General features: G+C 41.6%; 2 protein-coding genes across 2 annotated transcripts in view; one reads left to right on the forward strand and one right to left on the reverse strand.

Annotated features, from left to right (window-relative positions):
• LOC142964713 (uncharacterized) overlaps positions 1-9,929 on the reverse strand; it is a 37,278-nt gene extending 27,349 nt beyond the window's left edge. Inside the window, exons 1-7 of the mRNA XM_076105202.1 lie at positions 8,866-9,929; positions 7,378-7,538; positions 6,393-6,675; positions 4,120-5,899; positions 3,846-4,019; positions 3,199-3,372; positions 1,914-2,087 (exon numbers count right to left, since the gene is read on the reverse strand). Coding sequence (XP_075961317.1) covers positions 1,914-2,087; positions 3,199-3,372; positions 3,846-4,019; positions 4,120-5,899; positions 6,393-6,666 — 2,576 coding nt within the window. The 5' untranslated portion in view covers positions 6,667-6,675; positions 7,378-7,538; positions 8,866-9,929. The remainder of the gene's footprint in view (positions 1-1,913; positions 2,088-3,198; positions 3,373-3,845; positions 4,020-4,119; positions 5,900-6,392; positions 6,676-7,377; positions 7,539-8,865) is intronic.
• The window catches only part of LOC142964701 (vesicular integral-membrane protein VIP36-like), a 265,045-nt gene that overhangs the window by 67,449 nt on the left and 178,727 nt on the right, over positions 1-18,869 (forward strand). The gene's annotated exons all lie outside the window — the stretch shown is intronic.

The raw sequence follows: 18,869 nt of genomic DNA on the forward strand, positions 1-18,869 counted from the left end.
TTGTGTCTCTTTGTAGTCATTTTGTGTCTTTTAGTGTCTCTTTGTAGTCATTTTGTGTCTCTTTGTAGTTGTGGTAGTGGGCGTGGTCTGTGCTCAGCTGTAGGGGAGAGATCTGTGGGAGTGGTTCAGGGGAACAGTGCCAGGGTTAATTGGCACAGCTGTAACCGGTTGCTAATCATCCCTCATTCCTTGGGTACATCTCAAGTCTCTTAATTGCATCCCCGTTTCCCTCACTTGCGTCCTTTCCTTGCGTCTTAGTCCCTCCCACCAGGGATGCATGGAGGAAACCATGCAAGGAGAGAGGAACGAGGAAATATGTTTTAACAGACATGAGACGTCCTTTCCTCAGTTGCGTCACGTGAAGCGACGTCTGTTTCTGATGACGGAGGATCAGCTGATCACAGCTGGATCAGCTGTCAGTCGGCTTTAACAGCTGGAGAGACTTTTGATAAGTTTGTGTCTGTTCACATGATCACTGTACTTAATAGTAACTAATAATACTAATAACTAATAAAGACACACAGTAATCACCACTGTAGAGGTGTTTCTCTCTGTAGTCTGTTATACTGTGTCCTGTGTTCTGTTTATAAGCACAGGATCCATTTCTACCGGCGGAATGCGATATCGTCTTATTTATGAATTATTTGCGTCTGTACGTTTTGAAATTGTGAATGTGGCGTCATTATTAAATAACCCAGAATATGATTATTGTTTCTCTTAAATGATAAAACTCATCAAACACTCAGGAATGATGTAAAAAGTGTTTAGTCTCTCAGCTCTCTCTGACTTTAATTGTTTCCATAATAAAAGTTATTGAGGGAAATATCAGATCATGAAAACACAAATCTTTCTAATAAATGAAGAAAGTTGTTTGTGGTCGTTTTGTTGTTCAGACTACAATGAACATTTATTTAAACCAGACGGTGAATCAGAAACCTAATCAAACATAAACTAGAGTTTATTCTGTGATCCGTCTTCACTCTGGTGTTAAACTCCAGTCAGTCAGTCCGATCGGCTGCAGCGTCCAATCACATAACTGATGAACAATGAGGGGGCGTGTCGGCCGTTAAAAGACTTCCTGGAAGTCTGTTCTCGTGGTTCCTCGCTCATGGCTCCTCCGAGGTCCCTCCTCCATCCTCAATCCTCGCTCCTCAGAGCTACATTAGAGCTTTGGGACGGCCGTCAATATGGCGGCGCAGAAACAACTTCCGGTTCAAGCGAGGATCGAGGAGCGAGGAAACGACAATTAAGAGACTTGAGAAGTACCCCTTGTCAGCAGTAGCAGGCTGGAGCTCTGGTGGCCGGTGAGACAAAGAGGAAGAGGAACACCAGCCCACGAGAGTCAGACTGATTGATGCACACTGGCCTGTGTGCGCTCTGAGGAGCCGGGCGGCAGGAGAGAGCACACGGCAGTGTGAAGTTTTGTTTAAGTTTGTAAATAAAATACTTTTGAGTAAACCTTAACTGCTGAAGACGGTGTGGTGTGTTGAGGACCCGCGAGTAACACGGAGTCGGCTACACTGGCACCTGAACCACTCCCACAGATCTCTCCCCTGCAGCCGAGCACAGACCACGCCCACTATCACAGTAGTCTTTTTGTGTCTCTTTGTAGACTTTTTGTGTCTGTTTGAGTGACATTTTGTAGGTAAAGGTCAGGGGGGCCCCTGACACTTTGGGCCCCTGGGCCTGTGCCCGGTAGACCTGTTCAGTAATCCATCCAACAGCAGGATGAAGCCAGACAAGTTGTACATTTCATGATTGTAGAGGATGACATGCAGACAACGAGGCAGCTGATGTGAAGTGGAACATATTACCAGAAAATGTATCACTTTATGGATCTATACGTAGATAAATCAAATAGAGTTATTGATGAAACATGAAGGTGCTGCACTAGCAGCAGACAGTGAACCCACCTCAGAGTCTCCAGTCTACAATGTGGACTCTCCAGAAAACCACTCAGCAGCTTCACTCCTGAATCCTTCAGGTTGTTTCCACTCAGATCCAGTTTTCTCAGATGGGAGGGGTTTGACTTCAGAGCTGAGCCCAGAGAAGAACAGCCTTCCTCTGTGATCTTACAGTGTGACAGACTGCAAACACACAAAACAACACACAGAGTTTCTTATATCGATACACAATGAATAATTATTTTCATCATAAACATGAGTGGCTTTCATTTTGGTTTCATCTTCTTTTGTAAACAGACATTTTGTGAAAATCCTGTCACTGTAAAGACATTTAAAATCATTGATCAGTATTGATCCAGATTCTTCAGAGCAGATCAGAAAATAAATTATTATTATTAATAAAATATATTGAAAAATACCAAATGATCTGAAAAAAAAGTCAGCATCAGAAATGTTAAAAAAAAAAAAATTACTTTAGCAGTTATTAACTAAAAATTCAAAAAAGGTTTGATTCTTTAAGTGTGATTCAATTAAACTATTTTTTAATGATGAACATTGAGTCTCTCAAGTATAGTATACATAGTATATTTATCAAGTATAGTATAGTATATTCAAGTAACCTTTTTGTCTTTTTGTGTCTTTGTCGTCATTTTGTGTCTCTTTGTAGTTGTGGTAGTGGGCGTGGTCTGTGCTCAGCTGCAGGGAAGAGATCTGTGGGAGTGGTTCAGGGGAACAGTGCCAGGGTTAATTGGCACAGCTGTAACCGGTTGTTAATTATCCCTCATTCCTCTTCAGCAGTAGCATGCTGGAGCTCTGGTGGCCGGTGAGACAAAGAGGAAGAGGAACACCAGCCCACGAGAGTCAGACTGATTGATGCACACTGGCCTGTGTGCGCTCTGAGGAGCCGGGCGGCAGGAGAGAGCACACGGCAGTGTGAAGTTTTGTTTAAGTTTGTAAATAAAATACTTTTGAGTAAACCTTAACTGCTGAAGACGGTGTGGTGTGTTGAGGACCCGCGAGTAACACGGAGTCGGCGACACTGGCACCTGAACCACTCCCACAGATCTCTCCCCTGCAGCCGAGCACAGACCAAGCCCACTATCACAGGAGTCTTTTTGAAGTCTTTGTAGTCTTTTTGTGTGTCGTTGAGTGACATTTTGTAGGTAAAGGCCAGGGGGGCCCCTGACACTTTGGGCCCCTGGGCCTGTGCCCGGTAGGCCTGTTCAGTAATCCATCCAACAGCAGGATGAAGCCAGACAAGTTGTACATTTCATGATTTCATGATTGAACCCACCTCAGAGTCTCCAGTCTACAATGTGGACTCTCCAGAAAACCACTCAGCAGCTTCACTCCTGAATCCTTCAGGTAGTTTCCTCTCAGATCCAGTTTTCTCAGATGGGAGGGGTTTGACTTCAGAGCTGAGCCCAGAGAAGAACAGCCTTCCTCTGTGATCTTACAGCCTGACAGACTGCAAACACACAAAACAACACACAGAGTTTCTTATATCGATACACAATGAATAATTATTTTCATGAGTATATATTTATGAGTATAAACATGAGTGGCTTTCATTTTGGTTTCATCTTCTTTTGGAAACAGACATTTTAAAATCATTATTACAGTGAAATAAGTTATTCCAGTGTAGTAGATTGCTCTAACAAACTAAAAGCACGACTTGAACTCTCCTGGTTCCCTGAAAGCAGGTGGGCCAAAGGATGTTCATGTTGGTTGGACAAGCCATCCAACACTTTGATCCTGAGCAGGATAGTGACCAGTTCACCATTCAGTTTACACCATTATTTCCAAACACATATTAGCAGAGACACTAGTAGACATTGTTATCCCACAGTAACATTTTGGTAACACCACCATGAACTTAGTAGATCCGACACTTAGACCACTTCACTTCGTCATCTTTGTAGTAAATCACCTGATCCTGACCTGAGAGTTTCAAGTGTACAGTTCGGACTCGCCAGTCCAGCAGAGAGCTGCGTCACTCCTGAGTCCTGCAGGTTGTTGTTACTCAGGTCCAGCTCTTTCAGACTAGAGGACTGGGAGCTGAGGACTGAGGACAGAGCTCCACAGCTTCTCTGTGAGAGGTTACAGCCACTCAGCCTAGGGGAGGAACAGGGATTAATACAAACAAAATGTTTAATCAAAGTAAAATATCAAACATATTTAGTAATGGTAATGTATCCGTAGTGTATCTGCCTACAGAGCTTTGTTGGAGGCTTTGATCACTGGCAGCAGCCTCAGCAGAGCCTCCTCTGAATCAGAGTATTTCTTCAGGTCAAACACGTCCAGATGTTTTTGTGATGACAGTAAGATGAAGACCAGAGCTGACCACTGAGCAGGAGACAGTTTATCTGTGGAGAGACGTCCTGAACTCAGGGACTGTTGGATCTCCTCCACTAGAGAACCATCATTCAGTTCATTCAGACAGTGGAACAGATTGATGCTTTTCTCTGGAGACACATTCTCACTGATCTTCTTCTTGATGTACTTGACTGTGTCCTGATTGGTCTGTGAGCTACTTCCTGTCTGTGTCAGCAGACCATGTAGGAGTTTCTGATTGGTCTCCAGTGAAAGACCCAGGAGGAAGCGGAGGAACAAGTCCAGGTGTCCATTTGGACTCTGTAAGGCCTGGTCCACAGCACTCTGATAGAGATGATTAGGTTTGTTTCTGAAGATGTTAGACCACCAGGAGGACAGCAGCAGGTTGACACCAGAGTTGATGAAGGTCAGATGGACATGAAGAGCAGCCAGAAACTCCTGAACAGTCAGATGGACGAAGCAGAACATCTTGTCCTGGTACAGTCCACTCTCCTCCTTAAAGATCTGTGTGAACACTCCTGAGCACTTTGAGGCCGCTCTGATATCGATGCCACACTCTGTCAGGTCGGATTCATAGAAGATCAGGTTGCCTTTCTGCAGCTGATCAAAAGCCAGTTTTCCCAGAGACTCAGTCATCTCCCTGCTCTCTGGACTCCAGTGTGGATCTGTCTCAGCTCCTCCATCATACTTGACCTTCTTCCGTTTGGACTGAACCACCAGGAAGTGGATGTACATCTCAGTCAGGGTCTTGGGCAGCTCTCCTCCCTCTCTGGTCTTCAACACCTTCTCCAGAACTCCAGCAGTGATCCAGCAGAAGACTGGGATGTGGCACATGATGTGGAGGCTTCGTGAGGTCTTGATGTGGGAGATGATCTTGCTGAGCTGCTCCTTATCTCTGAATCTCTTGCTGAAGTACTCCTCCTTCTGTGGGTCGGTGAACCCTCTGACCTCTGTCACCATGCCAACAAACTCAGTCGGGATCTGATTGGCTGCTGCAGGTCGTGTGGTTATCCAGAGGCGAGCAGAGGGAAGCAGTTTCCCCCTGATGAGGTTTGTCAGCAGCACATCCACTGAGGTGGACTGTGTAACATCAGTCAGGATCTCAGTGTTGTTGAAGTCCAGAGGAAGTCGAAACTCATCTAGACCGTCAAAGATGAACAGAACCAGGAACTCTTCAAAGTTGTAGAACCCTGCTTCTTTGGTTTCACTGAAGAAGTGATGAACAAGTTCCACCAAGCTGTACTTTTTCTCTTTCACCACATTCAGCTCTCTGAAAGTGAATGGAAAGATGAACTGTATGTCCTGGTTGGCTTTGCCTTCAGCCCAGTCCAGAGTGAACTTCTGTGTTAAGACTGTTTTCCCAATGCCAGCCACTCCCTTTGTCATCACTGTTCTGATTGGTTCCTCTCCTCCAGGTGAGGCTTTAAAGATGTCTTCTTGTCTGATGGTTGTTTCTGGTCTGTCTGGTTTGCTGAATGCTGTTTCAATCTGTCTGACCTCATGTTCATCATTGACCTCTGCAGTCCCTCCCTCTGTGATGTAGAGCTCTGTGTAGATCTGATTCAGAGGGGTTTTCTTTCCTGCTTTAGCGGTTCCCTCAAACACACTCTGGAACTTCTTTTGAAAGTTGGATTTGAGTTTCTGCTGACACTCCAGAATATCTGGATGAATAAAACAAAGATAAAAATCAATGAGGGGTTGTTTCAGTGAATGTGAGTCATTTCTAACAAGTTTACACATTTCTGTATTCATGAAATCTATTTATCTCATTTGATAACTAAAGGCTCTGAAGAGGTTAACGATTGTAAAATGACTTAGTATCATTTAACATCAACTGACATGTTGTGCTTCATGTGTGCATGAACTCTGTGGTCTCCAAATAACCAGAAGGTTTATTACTTCATTACAGAGGGAATTAATGACGTCCAAGCAGTATCTTACAGTCACACCAGTGTGCTACTTCTAAACATTAGAGGCAACAAAAACAGGATTGTCTGCCTTTGTTTCGTTGACTTTTCTGAAATTTTCAATGTATTTTCTCCGGTGGACGTGTGTTTGGTAGCTTCTTCTGAAAGCCAAGGTGCAACTCGCTTTTTTAGGTTTAAAGTCTTTGTGAGATGTAAGTTTGATCTTTGTGTTCATACCATGACTTACCTTTGGGTTCTGATTTGGTTTTTGATAAACTCTTCACTAGAACATTCTCACGCATCTTCACCAAAACTATTTCGGTCACTTTCATAGTGTCTCTGCTGTATTTCTCGACCATCTGATCCACTGTGTCCATCCGGTCTGCATTCTCCAGTCGACTCTTTGGGATTGCTGGGAAGCCTTCTAGGTACTCTTGCTTCTGCAAAAACCACTTGAATTTTTTAAACTGGACGTCTCCTAACTCCTCCAAAGTGTCCAAGAGCTCTTTAGGTGTCTCCATCTGTCCTCTCTGTCAAGATACAAAGGATATTGTTTCATAATACTATAATTCTTACATTTTAAAATCATGTGATGAAAGAATAATAATCATGCTGTACATATTTACTGACAATCAGCCACTTAAAGGAGAGTATGAAGGAGATTGCTTGATTGCGTAATGCACATGTGAGGATTAATTACAGGCCTGTGGATGTTTTCTGAGGTATAACAGGAGGATCATAAGACGGCTAACATGTTGTGACTTATTTACAGTCTATTACATACATTTTACAGGGTATTATAGCATTTTCTCTGTTACTACACCATCACACACACAGGTCCTCTAGGACGGGTTTTGTCCTCTGGGACAGTTGAGACATGAACTGAGCAAACAGGACTCCACTAGTGAAACCAAGTGTGTGTCAGGGTTGTTAAGATGGTTGTGTTGTGAACATTCAGAGTGTTAACAGTTTAAAAAAACTCAGGTTGATCCAACCTGTCAGACCAGTTCAGACACTCAGATTACAAACTTCTGTTGAATCTACTTGAGAAACATGAACATTATATTTCTAAAAATCATTGTTCTTTATCTCAGAGAGGAATTCTACTGCAAATAACAAATCTATCTTTTGAAACATCGTTCTATTCTCCAGTTAAACAGAGAAACAACACAAAGAGATCAAAGTGATCCTGATGATCAAACATGTACAGATTCCTCTGGTAGGATTCTCACCTGCTGAACTCACTTCAGGTCAGTTTACAGACACGTTCCACCTTCATGTGTGGAGGAAACACTGGAGAGAAGAAGCTGCTCATGTCCTCCTGTCAGTCCTGGTGTCTGTGTCCATTTGATCCGAGGACGCCGTCTCACCCTCATCACTTCAGAGTCCAAGTCTAAAATAAAACCAGTGAGACGTCAAAACCTGTCCGACAGGTGGTAGATGTCAGCCTATCAGAGGTGGTAGATGTCAGCCTATCAGAGGTGGTAGATATCAGCCTATCAGAGGTGGTAGATGTCAGCCTACCAGAGGTGGTAGATGTCAGCCTACCACTCTGGATGTTGGATCTGATCCTGGAGCAGTGTCATTAAAGATATGACTTTAATCTTTTATTCACACGGTGGATGTGAGGATATTATTCTCTGGAGAAATTTATCTATTGATCAAATCTTTATGTATTTCTTCGTCTTGTTATTGATCTCACCTGATGACTAATAATGATTAGAACATGTTGAAATCTGTATCAATATCCACAGCTACATTTTCATATGAATCTACATGCATATCAATGGATCAGCAGTATGCATCATGTTCAGGACCAACTGAGTCAGGACCAGCAGAGTCAGGACCAACTGAGTCAAGACCAGCAGAGTCAAGACCAGCAGAGTCAGAGTAAATATCTTTAAACATGTTGATGATGATGAAGGTCTGTGAGTGTCTGAACTGACTGTTTTTCTTTCTATGAGCAACATAACTTTCTGAATATCTCGCTCTGTCTGACTTCTCTATTTTAGTTTCCATTAGTTACTGCTGTTAGTATCACTTCTGATGCACTTTGTATTTTCTGAACTCTTACAAAATGTTGAGCAGCAGAAGATTCAACTGTTTCACCATCAGGAAGTGTTTCTCTCTGTTCCTCTTTTCACTGAAAAACAGACTTACACTGCCTGGAAATGTGAAGAAGTCACAGAAACACACTTTACCTTCATAAATACTCACATAAACACACTTTACCTTCATAAATACTCACAGAAACACACTTTACCTTCATTTATACTCACAGAAACACACTTTACCTTAATTTATACTCACATAAACACACTTTACCTTCATAAATACTCACAAAAACACACTTTACCTTCATTAATACTCACAGAAACACACTACCTTCATTAATACTCACAGAAACACACTTTACCTTCATTTATACTGGCAGAAACACACTTTACCTTCATTAATACTGACAGAAACACACTTTACCTTCATTTATACTGACAGAAACACACTTTACCTTCATTTATACTGACAGAAACACACTTTACCTTCATTAATACTCACAGAAACACACTTTACCTTCATTAATACTCATAGAAACACACTTTACCTTCATTAATACACAGAAACACACTTTACCTTCATTAATACTCACAGAAACACACTTTACCTTCATTAACACACAGAAACACACTTTACCTTCATTAATACACAGAAACACACTTTACCTTCATGAGCTGAGCTCCGGCATGTTGATCTGCCATCAACACGGAGCGTCCCGATGAACTTTAACACTGAATAAATAATGTGCAGTTGAACACCAGCAGCCTCAGGTAGAGCGGCCACACCTGGACCGACTTCACGTCGTCCAAAGAGTCAGAAACATCCAGCAAAGATCCTCTCCGGTGTCCGCTCCTCACCGCTCCTCATAGCTCAAGTGTTTCCTCAGATCTGTATCAAACTCCGGGAGAAGTTACGAGGCTTCATGTCTGTGATTTGATCCGCAGAGGAGAGGCCTGGAGCACCGACAGACCCGTCACATTCCTCCGTCCTGCTGCTGCTGCCGCAACCAGCTGAGCGGGGCGGAGCCATGAGGAACTCTCACTCCGCTGATGTTTCCAGGAACCAAAGTCTGACGAATGAGCAGAAAGTCCAGGAAGTTCCTTTCTTTCAAATTTAAACACCGGTTTTATTTTGCAAAACATTTTCTTCAAAAGAAAAGTAACATTTAAAGGATATTTTTTCAAGAACTGCACTTGAGTACAATAGCTACTTGTACTCAGTGGTGTAAGAAGTATTCACATCCTTTACCACACTAAGTACAAAGTAAAAACTACACTATTTCCATCTGATATGTAGTAGGCTACAGTAAAAAGTACAATATGTACCTCTGAGATGTAGTACAGTAAAAGGTACAATATGTACCTCTGAGATGTAGTACAGTAAAAAGTACAATATGTACCTCTGAGAGAGACTGAGCCGTATTTCCCTGGAGGCTACGGTTCTGCTAGCCGTGTCCTTTTGATCCGTGATCACTTCGGGCGACAGATTTTGGTGAATCTGTTCGTCGCCGGCGAGGATCCCTCAGTTTGGGCAAACTTCTGAGGGTCCTCGTTCTTCGTTAAAACAAAAAGGTCTCCCTCCAGGAGCGGGGGAGGGGCCTACCTTCAGTTTAAAACGTGTGACCATTGCACGTGACACCTGGTAGTAGGAGTCAGGGGTCCCGCCAAGGCCTGGTGAGTCATCTCCTCCTACACCACAAAGGATTTATTCCACAAAAAAGGACTTTCGCCCAGTAAGAAATTAATATAATGATCAGACTATAATAAATTGAAGCAATGGACGTTTTATGAGCTGTTGCTTTGCCCCTGCTAAGTATCCTGCAATAAATATCAATGATGCATGTAAAGCACGTAGTCTTGAGGATTCATTGATAAGGCAGTGAAGATTACTCATGTCGTAAAAAGTTAAGTATTACTGCTTAACAACTATAGATCTCTGAAGGGTTATTCTAGTTCTTAGTCCGCTAGACTTGGCTAACTAGAGACCGATCTTTAACCTTCCCTTCCTCTCTAGGATCCTTGAGAGTCCTGTGTCAGCATTTTGTTCAAACAACGCCACGATTGCGTCATCATAGTAGTCAGGTGGGGGACCAGGAGGATCCCCCAGGGTCCTCGTCGTCTTGTTGGGAACTGTTTAGTCAGGTCTATCCATCGCTGCAGTAGTCCTCTTATAAAAGGTATAAGGCAGCACCCACAAACAGTGAGCAGAGATACCGCTACAAAGATCGAAATAAACAGCGATAAGGCCAAATTCAGACAGAAGAAGTAATCTCTTTTCTTTTTAACATTTTTGCCATACAATAGTTCAAAAGGTGAAAGTTCTCTACTAATAGGCAAGATGTGCATACTAAGCATTACTGGAGCTAAACATTGTACCCAGTTCTTTCCTGTCTCAGCCATCATTTTTCTCAATTTAGATTTTATTGTACCATTTGTTCTTTCAATCAACCCTGCTGACTGTTGGTGATAAGAGCAATGATATTTCATGTTTATTCCAAATACTTCAGCCAAATGTTTTATTATCTTGTTGACAAAGTGTGTACCGTTATCACAATAAATCCTTTCTGGTTTACCAAATCACGGTATAATGTCTTTTGTTAGGGCTTTAGCTACCGTAATAGCATCTGGTGTTTTGGTTGGAAATACTTCGATCCATTTAGAATATCTGTCAATTATTGTCAAACAATATTTCTGCCCTTCACATTGGTTTAGCACAGGGGTCGGCAACATGTGGCATGCGGCTCTTCAGCCCCTCTGTTGCGGCTCCCTGAGTCTACATCAGGGGTCCCCAACTGGCGGACCGGATCCAGACCCAGGACCTAAATCCGATAGATAATTCGGAATTATATATAATATGCACTAGGTTTATACTTTAACCGGCGCTTCTTATTCAGCCGTTACGGTACTTGTTCAGCGGTGCAGGAAACACACCGACCAATGCGTTGCAAATCACATCACGTGATGCAGCTCAGCCAATCAAATATGAGTATTCTGACAAGTTTCCTGACTCGAGCGAGGTTTACACACACCGTGACACACGGGGAGAGACGAGGAAATAGAAAGAACTGCAGGGACATTGCGATAATCAGAGAAGTTATCTCACATGACGTTCTCCAAAAAGAGAAACGTGTTCAGAGAGAATATAATTTATAAGCAAGAATGAACAGAATCTTATATGTTAATTATTTCCACAGGCAGTTAAATCCTCTACTCCTGTCAAGAGCTTTTCCCTGCAGGTGGCTAATCATGATTTTCAGCCCCCGCTCTCTGTAAACTATCAATGGATAAATCCAAAAAAAGAAAAGTCACGGAGGAAAATAGAGAGTTTAATCTGCGTGGACGTCTTCATTTGCTTTCACTGCCAACGATGCTGACTTACCTCTATGCTTCCAGAACAAACACACATCATGTGCTGAAAAGTGTCACGCTGGAGATGAGCGAAAAAGAGCGAATTCTCAACTTCTGCAGCAAACTCTCCTCTTCATAAGAGTTTGATATTGTTATATCAGGTAAAATTGCAATACAATGTCAAGAATTGTCCTTATTCTTGTTCTATATTTTCATAAATACAACAAACTATAGTTTTTGTATATATAATATAACTATATATACAACTTTATAGGCTGTGATATCAAATAGCTTTTGCGGCTCCAGACGAATTTTATTTGGTGGAAAATAGAGCAAAATGGCTCTTTGGATCGTAAAGGTTGCCGACTCCTGGTATAGTTCAATGAAATCCTTGCAAATGTGTTGAAATGGATATTCTGGTTCTGGTAATTTACCCCTTGCTGGTCTTTGCTGGTCTTTGCTGGCCTTGAGGATTATGTTTTGCGCATACAGTACATGCTAGACAAAAAATGTTTGAGTAGTTTGTGAAGCCATATGCTGTAAATACTCTGGTTATCATAGATACAATCCCTCCTGTTGGGACATGGTCTTACCCATGGCTCAAAAGAGCCGCGTATCTATATAAAGTCTTTGGTAGTACTAGTTTGCCCTCGGGTCATCTCCAGAACCCATCACTGTCTGTTTTGCAGTTTTGTTTTTGCCAGTAAGTGCTCTCTTGTTTTGGAGCATTTGTTTGCATGTCTTTTAAAATCTCATGTGCTGCACTTCAAGAGGAAACTGGTCATGTGGTTTTTGTGCAGCCTTCTTAGCGTCCTCATCTGCTCTGTGGTTTCCTGCTGAAATGGGGTCAGTTCCTGTTGTGTGTGTTGTGCATTTACAGACTGCTACTTTTCTAGGCAGATGTTAGATCAAGTCTCTGTGTGTGATAGGTTTGTTATTTGATGTAACCATGCCTCTGTTTTTCCACTGTTGAGCGAATACATGTATGCATGAATATGTATAGTTACTGTCAGTATAAATATTGATAGTCTTGTCTTTTCCTAATTTGCATGCCTCTGTCAGAGCAATGAGTTCCGCTGTTTGCGCTGACAGGTGTGATGGTAAAGGTTCAGCTTTCAAAACTGTATTACTTGTCACTACAGCATACCCAGTCGCATTTGTACCATCTAGATTTTATTTAGGTACTTTTAGCATTAAAGGTTTGAATAACACTATCGGTGCAGATGTCTGTACAGACATTGATGCTGCGATTACAGCTTGTAAACAGACAGGCATTGCTTTAGCAACAGAATCTAGTTGAGAGGAATAGAAAGCTATAGGTCTGTGTTTTCCTCCATGTTCTTGAGTTAACACGGATGTCATAAAACCTCCTCTACCCTAACACAGATAAACTTGTTAGCATTTTCTTTACCAAAAAGCTTTCTCTGCTTCAGGGGTCCAGTTTCGTTTGTCATGTGCTGCCATAGTCTTTTCATGAATCAACTTTGATAAGGGATTAATCGACTCAGCATAATTAGGAACCCAGCTTCTGCAGAAATGAGTCATTCCTAAGAATGGCATCATTTGTCTCTTTGATAGATCATAGCCTAGGTATTTTACTTTTTCTTTCCACAGTTGCAGTTTGTTTTTGCTTACTTTATGTCCCTGCTCACAAAGGAATTTTAGCAGTGCAAGAGTATCTTCTTTGCATTTCTCTTGAGTTTTTCAACATATCAAAATATCGCCTACATGAAGTAAGATTTGACTTCCTAGTGGTGGTTCAAATTTAGCTAGATTAGCTGCCATTACTTGAGAAAATATGGTTGGACTTTCACAATATCCTTGAGGAATCATAGTGTAAGTGTACATTTTCCCACCGAATTGAAACGCAAACCAAAACTGACAGTCTTCATGCACTGGTACAGAGAAAAAGGTGTTTGCTAAGTCTATCACAGAAAAGTATTGACACTCAGGATTCATTTCATTTAAAAGAATATGTGGATCTGGCACTAATGGTGCTCTTGGCATTACTGCTTTATTTACTGCTCGCAAATCTTGAACCATCCTCCAGCCGGTGGATGGTGCTGCTTTTTTAAATAGGAATAGAGGTGTATTGCATGGTGAGTCTGGACACTCTCTAACTACCCCTGATTTTAATAGTGCTTCAAATATTGGTTGTATTCCCTCAGCCGCTTCTGGTTTGATAGGATACTGACTGCTCTGAATGGTCTGAAACTGCTTTTAAGAGTTATTGTTACTGGTTCTATCCCTTTTACTTTCCCTACATCTGCAGGTCCTTGAGACCATAGAGTGTTATCAAGAGTTTCTAGAGCCTCCTCCTCAGCCGAGGAGAGGGAGAAAACATCTCATCTATTTTGCATCTTAGCTGACATGTGTTGGCATCCTCTGATGCCAACCTCCTGTCCCTTCCACTCAGGACCAAGCACCGGCCATGGGGCGACAGAGCCTTCTCCATATCTGCCCCCTCCCTCTGGAACTCTCTCCCCAAACACATCCGAGACTGCACTGACCTTTCCACATTCAAATCTCAAATCAAAACCCACCTGTTCAAAATTGCTTTTAATGTGTGACCGATATTGTGTATTTTATGTTTTTAGTGTATTGCTTTTATATATAATGATTTTAATGTAAAGTGTCTTTGACTACTCTGAAAAGCGCTATATAAATAAAATGTATTATTATTATTATTATTATTATTATTATTATTATGTGCACTGCCTTCTTTGCCATTGTTACCCAGTTTAGCTCAGTTGTGTAGCTTTTCAACATGGGATAATGATAAATATTCTCTTGCACACGTTCCCACGGTTCCCCAGATTCTTCTGCTGTTGTCACAAATCCCCCTACATCTCTCCAAAATGCGGAGGGTGGCTTGGCTAGTGAGACATGTGGTGCATCACCTCCCCTGAAGAGCTTTTTCTCATCCTCTTGGAGTGCACATACAGCTCCCACAAAACCTTTGTTGTCCCAATAAAGGTTAGTCATCCTTAATTTTGCTGTTGGTGTTTTAAAGAACTTGTTTTCATACTTCTTATCTGTCCCTGGAACCCGGCATCAGTAACGGTATTGAAGCATCGTTGAGGAGAGAGTCCCAGTTGCCCACTATCTGTCTCATGCAGGCTTCTAAGCCATTTAATCTGTCGCTCTGGCACAGCAGGTTTACTTGTCATGCCATTTCAGCTTGATTATCTCTTGGATGTGGTAGACCCTCTACAGCCTTTTTTACATCAACCTGAGACCACGGTTCATATACGTAGACTGATTCTGGCTGGTTTTCTGCTCCAGCAGGTGCTGCACTAGCAGCAGACAGTGAACCCACCTCAGAGTCTCCAGTCTACAATGTGGACTCTCCAGAAAACCTCTCAGCAGCTTCACTCCTGAATCCTTCAGGTTGTTGAAGCTCAGATCCAGTTTTCTCAGATGGGAGGGGTTTGACTTCAGAGCTGAGACCAGAGAAGAACAGCCTTCCTCTGTGATCTCACAGCGTGACAGACTGCAAACACACAAAACAACACACAGAGTGTCTTATATCGATACACAATGAATAATTATTTTCATCATTAACATGAGTGGCTTTCATTTTGGCTTCATCTTCTTTTGTAAACAGACATTTTGTGAAAATCCTGTCACTGTAAAGACATTTAAAATCATTATTACAGTGAAATAAGTTATTCCAGTGTAGTAGATCGCTCTAACAAACTAAAAGCACGACTTGAACCGCCCTGGTTCCCTGAAAGCAGGTGGGCCAAAGGATGTTCATGTTGGTTGGACATTAGATGAACATCTATGTATATAAGTGTGTATAAGCAACGCATTCATTATTATTTTTTTTTACAAATCATCATCATGTAGTGATTTCATCTTTTTTTGTCATACATTATTTGTCATTAATTAAATTACAGCAATGTTTTGAGGGGTTCATACGGTCGTAGTAAACCAGATTAATTCAGCCGATGTGTACAAACAAGTGTCTTCTACTATTATATTTATAGTATGAAATGTATCTTTTACTTTTACTCTCATTATTTCTTGATGTTTTGGGCAATATTGTCTGTGTTACACTCTATAAATAAAGCATATTGAATTGAAGGAAAAGCTTGACACATGTGGCAACGAAGCAACAAAGGGAGTGCTCCGTGGTAAACGCGCAGTGTGGTCACAAGTTGTTCTGGTGGCCCTTTGCTGTTAGGAGCGACTGATGACTGTGTTGTACGTTCTTACACCATCAGCGTACAACACAGTACGCTGATGGTGGTGTAGTGGGAGTGCTTCTGACTGCTGACGTTTTTCTAATCCCGTAAATATGATTTATTTATGTTTATATATATTTGTATATATATATACTTATTTTAACTGTGAGTTCTTCTTCGTTACACATGTTTGCACAAAACAGGCTCCAAAGACGTTTATGTGTTTTTTTTACCATTTTATTATTTCAAAACAAGAGCAACGAGCTCTCTTCCTGTTTTCAACAGCTGCCTTAACTACAACAAAAGACGCGGCTGAAAGTCGCCAGTTAACATGGTCCCTTGTTAAACCGTAACATCAGTGTGACCGAGTTCATCGAGGAGACTAATGAGGACTACAAAGCTCCAACCACCTCCAGCGTCACCACCCGGATGTCCCACTGCAGGAACACACACACACGCACACGCACACGCACACATTTTATTGCACAGGTCTGGCAGAGGATGAAAATCAATACTATGTCACCATATTGTGGTTAAACAAAATATTATGGGAATACTGTACCAAAAATTGAAATAAAGTCCATGAAATGTGTTAAACTGCGTATAATAATAACCATAATAACAACAATAATAATAGCCAGAATGCATTATACTGAATTTGTATCATTATTTTATCTTCCTGTTTTAAACAGCTGCCGTAACTACGACAACATGAGACGCATTCGGCTGAAAGTCACCAGTTTACATGGTCCCTTGTTAAACCGTAACACCGGCATGTTGATCTGCCTTCAACACGGAGCGTCACGATGAACTTTAACCCTGAATAAATAATGTGCAGTTGAACACCAGCAGCCTCAGGTAGAGCGGCCACACCTGGACCGACTTCACGTCAGAAACATCCAGCAAAGATCCTCTCCGGTGTCCGCTCCTCACCGCTCAAGTGTTTCCTCAGATCTGTATCAAACTCCGGGAGAAGTTACGAGGCTTCATGTCTGTGATTTGATCCGCAGAGGAGAGGCCTGGAGCACCGACAGACCCGTCACATTCCTCCGTCCTGCTGCTGCTGCTGCTGCAACCAGCTGAGCGGGGCGGAGCCACGAGGAGCTCTCACTCCGCTGCTGTTTACAGGAACCAAAGTCTGACGAATGAGCAGAAAGTCCAAAAAGTTCCTTTCTTTCAAATTTAAACACCGGTTTTATTGTTCATAAATAAAATGTTTTATGCCAAACATTTTCTTTAAAAGAAAAGTAACATTTAAAGGATATTTTCTCGAGAACTGCACTTGAGTACAAGAGCTACTTGTAGTACAGTAAAAAGTACAATATGTACCTCTGAGATGTAGTACAGTAAAAATGCGACAGGTGGTGGAGGACTGGAAGTAGTCCAGGATGGACCTGTTTAAAAGGCCAACACAGGAGGAGGAACCCTGTGGGGTTGGGATCCTGCCTCAGTTATGAAGGTCAGCTTCAGGACTCTGACCCTAACACCCTCAAATCAGGTACCAATCTGACCCCTACTGCTTCACCAAAGACACAACAGTTATGTGTAAGTCCTGTAATCACATGAACACCAAGCATGATAAACCAGCAGAGCATCAAAACTATCTGAGCCAACCAAGTTAGTAAATCACATCAGACTGAAGAACAACATTTAAGCTCAGCTTGTAGCAGGTCTGTTGTTCATATTCATATCCAATCATGCACTGCTGTCAGCCTCTCAGGAGAAGAGCTCTCTGACCTCATGGAGACTACGCAGACACCCTCAGAGACCAGCAACACTGGGCTTTGGTTGGAATGTACAAAATACAAACCAGTTTTATTTGGTTTTTACAATAAAAAGAAGATTAAAAGTTACAAAAAAAGGATAATATGAAAAGCAAATAAAAGAAAAAGGCAAAATTCAAAAGTTCAAATCACCAAATAATCCTCGTCAAAAAGACTCCTAACTAGGAGCACCTGAATAAACCCAAAAAGCCTGATTGTTTGTAGTCTCCTCCTATTTCTACCTTTTTACTTGGAGCATCGTTAACCTCCTGGTCCATATATGGTCGACTACTAAACATTAGTAAATCACTGGATGAAGCTGTTTACGTATCTTACAGTTCATGACAGACTTCTTTAGGTTAGCTCTTATTTCTAAGGTTGCTGTCTGGTCTTCCTGGTGGAACATCAGTCAGGGTGTCTCCTAAACAGTTAGCATGGTTACAGCATCTGACCTTACATCCTGTTTCCTTTGCTGACTGACAAAGATCAGAGCAAAGTATGTCAAACCAAGATTATCTCATTAAATCATCTCAACCAATGATGCTTCACAGAGCATGTCGGATATCACATCGATAAATGACTGAAAGTCACTTAAACATTATCATCATTAAATGACCACTCAGTAATAATAGAAATCAAAGAAGTAAAATCATGACACATTCATTGATAGGAGAGAAATCAATAGTAACTCACAGAGTAGAATAAAACTTAAATGCATCAAGACTTTATGAGTCTGAAATAGAACTAAAGAAAACAAGCCAAGTCTGTTTCACAGCGCCGGGGTTACAACTGAAAGAATAAGACTCAAATATTGTCATTCGTGTCATCAGAATACATCTGCAGCACATGAATGTAACAGAATACACACATGTAGTAGATGTTGTGCTCTACATGAGACAGTGATGTTATGAATCTGTTCATTTCATCATTCACACAGTCTGTGATTTATTGCCAGCTGTTCTTTCTGCATTCAGCAGTTTAAACTGTGTTACTTTTATGACTTAACTTCTTCTTATTGGTTCAATATTTCCTAACGATCCACGTACTGAGCTCTGATTGGTCAGTAGGCGGTGCTTTTATACGAGTTAATAGGTGGGCGGGGCTACACCAACATTACAGAGTCAAGTCTCCTGCTGCTCAGAATAAAACCTCTTTTTGTGAGTAGGAGTTCTTTAACCCTGTGACTCTGTGAACACAGTTGAATTCTGTTCAAAATGATGGTAAAATACGTTCACTATACACTGTATAGTGAACGTATTTTAACAGAATTTTAGTGACTGTTTAACTTTACTACGTACTTAAAATAGCTGAAAGCACCATGAACAACATTACTACTGGTGGTGCCCCTATTGAGCGTTTTCACAATAGT

This window comes from Anarhichas minor, unplaced genomic scaffold (assembly GCF_050575085.1).
Source record: "Anarhichas minor isolate MPS153535 unplaced genomic scaffold, ASM5057508v1 ptg000031l, whole genome shotgun sequence".
NCBI classification, from domain to species: domain Eukaryota; kingdom Metazoa; phylum Chordata; class Actinopteri; order Perciformes; family Anarhichadidae; genus Anarhichas; species Anarhichas minor.